This window comes from Carlito syrichta, unplaced genomic scaffold (assembly GCF_000164805.1).
Source record: "Carlito syrichta isolate Samal-C Ts95f unplaced genomic scaffold, Tarsius_syrichta-2.0.1 Scaffold303296, whole genome shotgun sequence".
NCBI classification, from domain to species: domain Eukaryota; kingdom Metazoa; phylum Chordata; class Mammalia; order Primates; family Tarsiidae; genus Carlito; species Carlito syrichta.
Genome location: NW_007247392.1, coordinates 156826 through 166478, shown reverse-complemented (window position 1 = coordinate 166478; position 9653 = coordinate 156826). Strand labels below are relative to the sequence as shown.

General features: G+C 45.2%; 1 protein-coding gene across 1 annotated transcript; it reads left to right on the top strand.

The window, feature by feature from the left end:
- The first annotated feature begins 420 nt into the window (after positions 1–420).
- On the top strand, positions 421–9140 carry LOC103260679 (emopamil-binding protein-like). Its single transcript, XM_021712471.1, is given in 4 exon segments — positions 421–612; positions 615–684; positions 7292–7430; positions 8880–9140. Coding segments are annotated over 4 exon segments (642 nt in total). The 3' UTR covers positions 9121–9140.
- The last annotated feature ends 513 nt before the right edge of the window (positions 9141–9653 follow it).

The following is a 9653-nucleotide window of genomic DNA, read 5'->3' as shown; positions in this document are numbered from 1 at the left end:
ATTGCCTGAGCTCAGGGATTTGAGACCAGCCTGGACAACTTGGTGAGACCTTGTCTCTACGATAAATCAAAAAAATTAGCCAGGTGTGGTTGCATGTGCCTGTATATCCAGCTACTTGGAAGGCTAAGATGGAAGGATTGCCTGAGCCTAGCAGGCCAAGGATGTGGTGGCCATGAGCATACCACTGCCCTCCTGCCTGGGCAACAGAGTGAGGATACTACTCAAAAACAAACAAACAAACAAACAAACAAAAAAACGCCAAGATGTTCTTCTCAAAGATTTAAGATCCCTAAAATAATCTAGAGCTTGCTGTATTTAATAAGCTCTTTCCTTGTGCAACATTTTTACTTTTCTTCCATATTAAAATACCGTTGATTTTTTTATAATGCCAATCATTGAAAAAAATAACATTGTACATTGATGTTGGACGTAGCCATCTCCACAGTCCAAATAGCCAAGCTCCAGGATCTCAGCCAAGATTGTATAGGTGTGGTATCCCCAGCCCCGGAGCAAGATGTGGACACTGGGAAGTGGTGTGCAATGCCACATGTCCACGGTGCCATCCTGTGGTTATGTCACTATAGTAAAGCATGTCTTTGTTTTCTCCTCTCTAGGAAGGCCCTTTTGTCTACTTGTCTTTAGTAGGAAATGTTGCAAATTCTGATGGCTTGATTGCTACTTTGTGTAAGTAATTTGAAACATCTGCCTTTGAAATGTTTGAAGAGACTAATTGCAAGTGTGACTGTCAATTAAACGAATACCTGTATCACATACTGTATGATTCCATTTGTATGAAATACCCAGAAAAGGTGACTCTATAGAGACATAATAGATTAGTGATTGCCTAGAACTGGGGGTGGGGATGTTGGGGGTAAATGAAGAGTGACTACTAATGGGGACGGGTTTCTTTTTGGGGGTCATAGAATATTCTAAAATGATATTATGATGATTCAAATCTGTGAATATCCTAAAACCCATTCTTTAAATAGGTGAGTTGTATGACATGTAAATTACGTCTCAATAAAGCGATGTATTAAACAATTTTTGAGCCTGGGCAATATAGTGAGACCTCTTCACTAAAAAAAACTTTTTTTAGTTAACCAGAGCTGGGCATGATGGTTCATGCCTTTAATCCCAGCAATTTGTGAAGTTGAAGCAGGAGGTTCACTTGAGCCTAGGAGGTCAAGGCTGTAGAGAACTATGATCACACCACTACACTCCAACCTGGTGACAGAGTGAGGTCCTGTCTCTTTAAAAAAAAAAAAAACAGTAAGGACGGGCACAGTATCTTGTACCTGTAATCCTAGCACTTTGGGAGACTGAAACGAGGATCACTTGAAGCCATGAGTTCAAGACTAGCCTGGGCAACATAGCGAGACCTTGTCTCTACAAAAAAAAAAATTTTGAAATTGGCCAGGCATGGTGATATGCCCCTGTAGTTCTAGCTGAGAGAAGTGATCACTTGAGCCCAGGAGTTTGAGGCTGCAGTGAGCTACAATAGCACCACTGCACTCCAGTCTGAGCAACAGAGCAAAACCTCATCTCTCAAAAAAAAAAAAAAAGATTAAACAAAATAAAAAGTGTTTATAGGAGTGCAGATTGAAGAGCTTGTAGCATATGTACTTTTAATATCAACTTTCGCCGGACTTGGTGGCTCAGCCTGTAATCCTGCGCTTTGGGAGGCTGAGGTGAGTGAATTGCCTGAGCCCGCGGGTTCAAGACCTGCCTGGGCAACTTGGCGAGACCTCATCTCTACAATAAATTTTTTAAAATATTAGCCAGGCGTGGTAGCACATGCCTGTAGTTCCAGCTACTTGGAAGGATCGCGGGAGCCTAACAGGTCAAGGCTGCAGTGGCCAGGAGCAGCCACTGCACTCCAGTCTGGGCGACAAAGTGAGACTCCAACTCAAAAAAAAAAATCAACTTTCTTTTTATTGTACACATATGTATCTGTAGTCTTATAGATAATTCCCAAGACTCTTTCTGCTCTGCAGAGATATTAACTAGTTTTCCCTGTCTTCTTCATGCCCACTGTAAATCAATGAATATTCAGTTAATTAGTATGAACTACCTACCAAGTACTTTGTCAATACTGACAAATAAATGAGTCATGAGCTACTTTTATTTATCTTTTGAGTTGGAATCTCACTCTGTTACCCAGGCTGGAGTGCATGGCATGCTCATGGCCACTACAGCCTTGACCTGCTGGGCTCAGGTGATCCTTCTGCCTCAGCTTTCCAAGTAGCTGGAACTACAGGCACCACGCCTGGCTAATTTTTTAATTTATTGTAGAGGCGAAGTCTTGCCGAGTTGCCCAGGCTCATCTTGAACCTCTGGACTCGGCATTCCTCTCACCTCAACCTCCCCAAGTGCTGGGATTACAGGTGTGAGCCACCGCGTCTGGCCTTTACCCCTTTTATAAAACTGTCTTGCTCGGATAACTGCTCTCAGATTTTACTTTGCTTTATTTCATTTCTTTCATGACTCACATCATCTCCTCCAGCTGGGATCGGTTGGAGACAGATCACTGTTTACCTAGTGTGAGGAAAATGTCTAGAGAATGGTGTCAGCTACAGTTAGTGCTTCTCAAAATCAAACGTGGATCATCTTGATGCTCAAGTCCTAGCCAGTGGTCACTCTGGGAGTGAGAGCCCCTGAGGCTGGAGCCAGCTACTTCAGCTTCAGGGGCTCCTGAAGCTCTGCGCCTTTTTTTTTTTTTGAGTTGGAGTCTCACTCGGTCGCCCAGACTGGAGTGCAGTGGCCGCTCCCGGCCAGGAGCAGCCACCGCAGCCTCGACCTGCTGGGCTCCGGCGATCCTTCCGCCTCAGCCTTCCGAGTAGCCGGAATTACAGGCATGCGCTACCACGCCCGGCTGATTTTTTGATTTATCGTAGAGATGAGGTCTCGCTGCCCAGGCGGGTCTGGAACCCGCGGGCTCAGGCGATCCACTCACCTCAGCCTCCCAAAGGCGCCGGATTACGGGCTGAGCCACTGAGCCTGGCTTCTGCGCCTTTTGGATGAGTGTTTCTCTTTTGATGCGTGGCACTTGCTGAGGACTGTTGGTGATGAAGGACCCCAGTCAGTCATCACTCCTTCCTGGTGAGCATTCCTCTCGTCCCCCTTGTCAGAGGCCGCGCCGATGCTTCCCTGCCTGATGGAGCCCGGATTTGACTCAATCCCACGAAATGCGAATGTCTAACATGGTCTTTCTCCATCAATTCCACGTGCACATTATTCACCTTAGAGAAGTGAAAACTAGCCAGGCACAGTGGCACACCTGTAGTCTCAGCCATTAGGAGGCCAAGGCAGGAGGATCCCTTAAGTCCAAGAGTTTGAATTCAGACAGGGCAACATGGTGAGATCCCATCTCTTGAAAAAGAAAAAGGAAGTGTGCCGGGTTCAGTGGCTCAGCCTGTAATCCACGCCTTGGGAGGCTGAGATGAGTGGATTGCCTGAGCCCGCGAGTTTGTGACCCACCTGGGCAACTTGGTGAGACCTCATCTCTACAATAAATCAAAAAATTAGCCAGGCATGGTCGCGCGCACCTGTAATTCCAGTTACTGGGAAGGCTAGGCGGAAGGATCGCCGGAGCCCAGCAGGTCGAGGCTGCGGTGGCCGGGAGCGGCCACTGCACTCCAGTCTGGGCGACAGAGTGAAACTCCAACTCAAAAAAAAAAAAAAAGGAAGTGAAAACTCATTTAATGACGGTATCTTTCTTTTCTTTCTTTTTTCCACTACTCTGGTAGTGGAAACGTACCCGTCTTTAGTTTCCATCTTTTTCCTCTAAACCTCTGTCTAAGCACAAAATAATCAGTCACAAAATAAATGGAAATGACCGCATCATCAAGCTTTTTAATGCCCGTTCGCCCTTTCATTGTTTATATGTTTAATACGCAAAGAGATGGTCCAAGTTTAGCAGTGGAAGAGGAGATGCCAGAGGCTTGGCACACTGGGACTGGTGGACTGCTCACTGTCCATCCCTGCCTTCCTCTCCAGCATTAACTTTGCCTCTTGTCCACCCCCCACCCCACCCCACACACACTGTCTTCAGCATCACTGAAGGATCTATAATTTCAGACATACTATGTTCTCTCAGCCCCATGCTCTTCCCTGAAACACCCCTATCTTTCACCCAGATTAGGTGTCACCTCTTGTGGTGTGAGGCCTGAAATTAAGATTTACTTGAAGCCGAGCTCGGTGGCTCAGCCTGTAATCCTGAGCCTTTGGGAGGCTGAGGTGAGTGGATTGCCTGAGCCCACGGGTTCGAGACCCGCCTGGGCAGCGAGACCTTATCTCTACAATAAATCAAAAAATCAGCCGGGCGTGGTAGCGCATGCCTGTAATTCTGGCTACTCAGAAGGCTGAGGCGGAAGGATCGCCGGAGCCCAGCAGGTCGAGGCTGCGGTGGCCGGGAGCAGCCACTGCACTCCAGTCTGGGCGACAGAGTGAGACTCCAACTCAAAAAAAAGATTTGCTTGACATCTGGTAAAATCCAGAGGACCTCAAATAGCCTAGCTACAAATCCCCCTCCACACTCTGTTTCTGCATATAAGGCTCCCTAACCAAACAGCCTTCCCGATCACGGGGACCAGGCACAGTGCCTGCCAGTCCCTAAGCTGCTGGCTTCAGTTCCTCGTCAGCCCACGGAATTGCTCAAACCAATCACATCCTCTCACAGAAACCAGGGGTCATCCCATCCTTCTGCTACTACACAGCCTGCTTCCATGGCCACTGGTTTTTCACAGTGCAGCCCCCATATGGCCTGCCAGGCACATGCCCTGTCCTGTGAGTGCATGTGATAAGCCTCATCCGTCTCATCTGCCTAGTATCGGGTGTTGTGTGTTTGACCTTCTCCGTCATCCTCAGGTAGGAATCTCTCCCTCACCACAGGGTGAAGAGGAAGTGATCAGAACACCTCTAAGGAATCTTCCTTGATCTCCTTAGCCTGTCTTCAGTGCTACTTCCTCCGTGTTCCCACAGTCTGTAGCCACCACTGACTGCATGGTTCTGACCTCACTAGAATGTGAACCGCTACGGGCAGATTTTGTGTCCAAGCTGCTGCTGCATTCTTGTGGCCTAGCACAGAGCCCCCCATAGCCTCAAAACAGATTTGTTAAATTAAAGAATGAATGAATGATTTTTTTTCAAATATCTGAACCCCATGAATCTTTGTTCCTAAAGCGTTGACATTTTACTTAAGTGATGTTTCCTTAGATCTTGGATGCACTAGCACGTTTTACCTACTTTATGCATATGGAAACTTTTCCTTTCAATGCGATGTTGTTTTCCAGGGAGATCAGTTATCTGAGGGCACAGCCAACAGCAGACGGTCAGCTGAGGACAGGCCGATGGCTCTCCTGGCCTCCCGTTTGCTTTTAGCCTCTCACAGAACCTCCTCTCAGCGTGTGCCTTGTGTGTTATCTCATTAAATAGCTAATCGTCCTTATTGTCCTTTCTCTCAGGACAGCCTTTCATTAGAAACCCTTGTCCCTGGTCCCAAGGGATCCTTTCTCTGGCCATTACCAGACAAGAGCTTTGTGCTGCTCAGACCAGTAGCAGATAACGGTGCTGATTTTTGGCCATTCATACCTTTTCTGAACCATGGAAGAACAGTACAGAAGGGAGAGGCGAGGTGAGGGCTTCCATGTCTTTCACTCTAATCATTTGAGATCTTAGGACCAGCATGTATCACTTTATAAACTTTAAAAGGTAATTAAATAAAGAAGGGAGAAAAATGGTCTCCACAGGGCATGGCCATCAGTCCAGAGCTAAAAGAACTGAGTCGTGGTGCTCTCTAGAAGAAAGCATTCTGATAATGGGTCCGGAATGGTTTCTTAGGGCTCGTCTGCTTCCAGTCAGCACAGCTGAGGCTTTGGGGGCAGGGGTGGGGGCTACTGTCAGTGATTCCTCTGTCCCCAGAGCAAGCTGAGATGCCCATTTCATCCTTTTGGGATTCATCCCATAGTCTAAACTCCGTTGTGCCCCTCCCTCCTTCCCTGAGGTCTCTTCAGCACTCAGTTTCTCTTCACTTAATAAACATGATTTTTGTAAGCATTTTATTTTATTTTAAAAACGTGGGGTACAAGTCAAGATTAGGTAAACAAGTGGACCTCATACAGGTAAAGTTTGGGCCTCCCTTTGCCTGGTTTGAGATCAGATACCCTTATTTATGTCGTGTCCCCACCCCCCTCCACCCCCGCAGTATCCTGCTACTGCAAATCCCCTTTCTTATAGTATTATGGTAAATGTTAACATTTTCTTAAGAACAATTTTCCCACATCCAGATTATACTTGCACACGTTGTCTTGAGGTTTTGAAGTAAGGGATTGTAATGCATTTACTTACCAAGTTCATTATTAAAGATTCTCAGCCAAGCTCAGTGACTCAGCCTGTAATCCCAGCACTTTGGGAGGCTGAGGGGAGTGGATCGTCTGAGCCTGTGGGTTCAAGACCAGCCCGGGCAACTTGGCAAGACCTCATCTCTACAATAAATAAAAAATTAACTGGGCATGGTAGCATGCGCCTGTACTTCTGGCTACTTGGAAGGCTGAGGTGGAAGGATCGCCCGAGCCCAGCAGGTCGACGCTGGGGTGGCCATGGGGTGACCGTCAGTGTGCCACTAAACTTGAGCCTAAGAGACAGAGTGAGACTCCAACTTAAAAAAAAAAAAGAAGATTGTCTTTGCAAACTCTGACTATGTTGAATTAATTTAGAATTCTGCTACTTACATTGAAAAAGATGGGGGGAGGATGCCACATATATGAAAGCATTTGGAAAACCGAATTATGTTACAACTATAACTTGATTTTGGTTTTTGGAGTGGGGTTGTGGTCTAGAGACAGGCTGGAGTACAGTGGCATGATCATAGCTCACTGCAGCCTCAAACTCAGCTCCAGCGATCCTGTGCCTCAGCCTCTCAAGTAGCTGGGATTACAGATGCACCACCATGCCAGGCTAACTTACATTTTTTTTTTTTTTTTTTTTTTTTTTTAGAGATGGGGGTGTTGCTATATTTCTGGATGGTCTCAAACTCCTGGGCTCAAGCGATCCTCCTTCCTCAACCTCCCAAAGGTTTGAGATTGCAGGTGTGAGGCACCGTGCCCATCCTAATACTGTTCTTATTACTTGTGTCAGGCAAATGCCATTTTAGTCTCAGGGCTTTTCCTGCCTTCCACTAAAGAATCAAGGAGGATGTATTCTTTTTATCTCCTCCTTAAAGGCAAAAAGGTAATTTCTGATAACACTATAAAAATGATTGCCATTGGAGTGACAGCATGGATTTTGTCTTTAGGGAAAGAATATGGCAAAGCTGATGCAAGATGGCTTTATTCTGATCCAACCATTGTTTCTTTGGAAATTCTGACTGTCATCCTGGATGGGTCTCTGGCCTTGTTCCTCATTTATGCCATAGTCAAGGAGAAACATTATCGGTGAGTGCCCTTCTTCTGCTGAAAACAGGAGAAACCTTAGCTATGCCAGCACTTAAGTGACATTCAAAGTAGATTGTGACCACATTTACTTGTTAGATAAAAAGTGAGCAGAAATAAAAATTGTTTGATACGAGATAAGGGTCGTGATACCACCAGGACAAATTTTGCTTGTTCAACATCATAAATATGAAAAATATGATTCTAGTAACAACCTAGTCACTGTAGAGGCAAGACGTTATTAACAGTGTTGAAAAATTTGCCACCAGTACTTTGGAGAATAACGCATCTGTACCCTATCCCCCCAATCACTCTAGAAAACTCCTGTCTCACTTAATGCAAAGGAAATTCTGTTACATAATTCTGAGTTAGACTTGCTAGGTAAACAAGAAATCTTTCCAGAAGCAGATTACGGGGAGTATGGGGCAGGCAGAGGGTAGGGAGAAGGAGAAAGATGAAAAATTCTCCATCCTATCAGTCAGACTCAGAAACTATAAACTCTCCTCCCTTGTTCCTTCCCCCCTCCTTTGCTCCTCCCATTTTCTTTTTGCTATCCTGGGATGATTCCTTAAAACAATGCCAAGTAGACACAACTGCATTCAATTTTCCTCTATCTTGTATTGAAGAAGTCTTATTTAAAGCTCCATCATAGAATCTCAGATTTGAGCCTGAGGTGGTAGTGTACACCTGTAGTCCCAACTACTCAGAGGCTGAGGCAGGAGGATTGTTTGAGCCCGAGAGTTTGAGACTGTAGTACACTATGATCATGCCTGTGAATAGCCACTGCATTTCAGCCTGGACAACATAGTAAGACCTTGTTTTGTTTTTTTGTCTGTTTGTTTGTTTTTAAGTCTTACATTTGACAGAGGCCTCAAAAGTCACTTTCCCTACCCAATTTTTCAGGGATAGTTGGCAATAAAAATTAAATTTCTCCTTGGTGCCTTGACATATTTTTTGGCCCCATGACCATGGTTACAGATTTACATGCATCCATGTGTTTATTATTTCCAGAATTTAAAATGTTTGTATTGCTGAGCACTTACTGTGTGCCAGGCACAATCCTTGGCCCTTTAATATCTCATTTAATCTCTGCAGGATTCTTTAGGAAAGGGCCATGATTATCCCCTTAACTAATGACTAATGGCAGGATTCACATTCAGATCTCTCTTTGCTGGTTCACTAATAATCCTAAGAATCGTTCAGGATACCCAATTCTTATTTAACTCTAAGAATAATCTAGAAAGGGCAATGTTGCTTCTCCAAGGAAAGAATGAGTCTGCTAATCAGGTTGACTTGCCCCATCAAAGGATCACTGCCTGACACCTGAGGTCCAATTTCGGAGTGGTTTCCTGTAGCAAAGATGTTGATTCTGGCACTAAAGAAGAGATGTCATGATTCAGGCGGTGCCATGTTGAGCTGGCGGGTCATCCCGGGATGCTTTCTTTCCAACAGGCATTTCCTGCAGATCACCCTGTGCGTGTGCGAATTGTATGGCGACTGGATGACCTTCTTCCCTGAGTGGCTTATTGGAAGCCCCAACCTCAGCACCAACAACTGGCTCTACTGTTGGGTCTATCTGGTATTTTTTAATGGTGTGTGGGTTCTGATCCCGGGACTGTTACTATGGCAGTCGTGGGTAGAACTCAAGAAAATGCATCAGAAAGGAACCAGTTCAGGGAAAAAGTTTCAGTGAATTTTCAAAATCATAAACACTATTTTCTAGCGGGTTTTTTTTTTTTTTTTTTTGAGCGGAGGCCTCACTCTGTCGGCCAGGCTGGAGTGTAGTGGCATGATCACGGCTCATCGCCACCTCAACCTCTTGGGCTCAGGTGATCCTTCTGCCTCAGCCTTCCAAGTAGCTGGGACTACAGATGCATGTCACCATGCCCAGCTGATTTTTTTTTTATTTTTGTATTGACAAGGTCTTGTTATGTCGTCCAGGCTGATCTTGAACTCCTGGGCTCAGGCAGTCCTCCCATCTCAGCCTCCCAAAGTGCTGGGATTACAGGCATGAGCCACCACACCCAGCTAGCATCATGAGTCAGAATATATCAAACCTTTTTGATTGGGCAAGATGTAATACATTCTACTCTGCACTTTCTTTTTATACTATTGTCCCTGAACAACCTGTTTCAAATTGTTTATAAGGTAACAAGTGTTTATTGTTGTTTTTCAATTAAATGGCAATGTATGGAAAAGAGAAAAAATTTCAACTTGTAATAATAA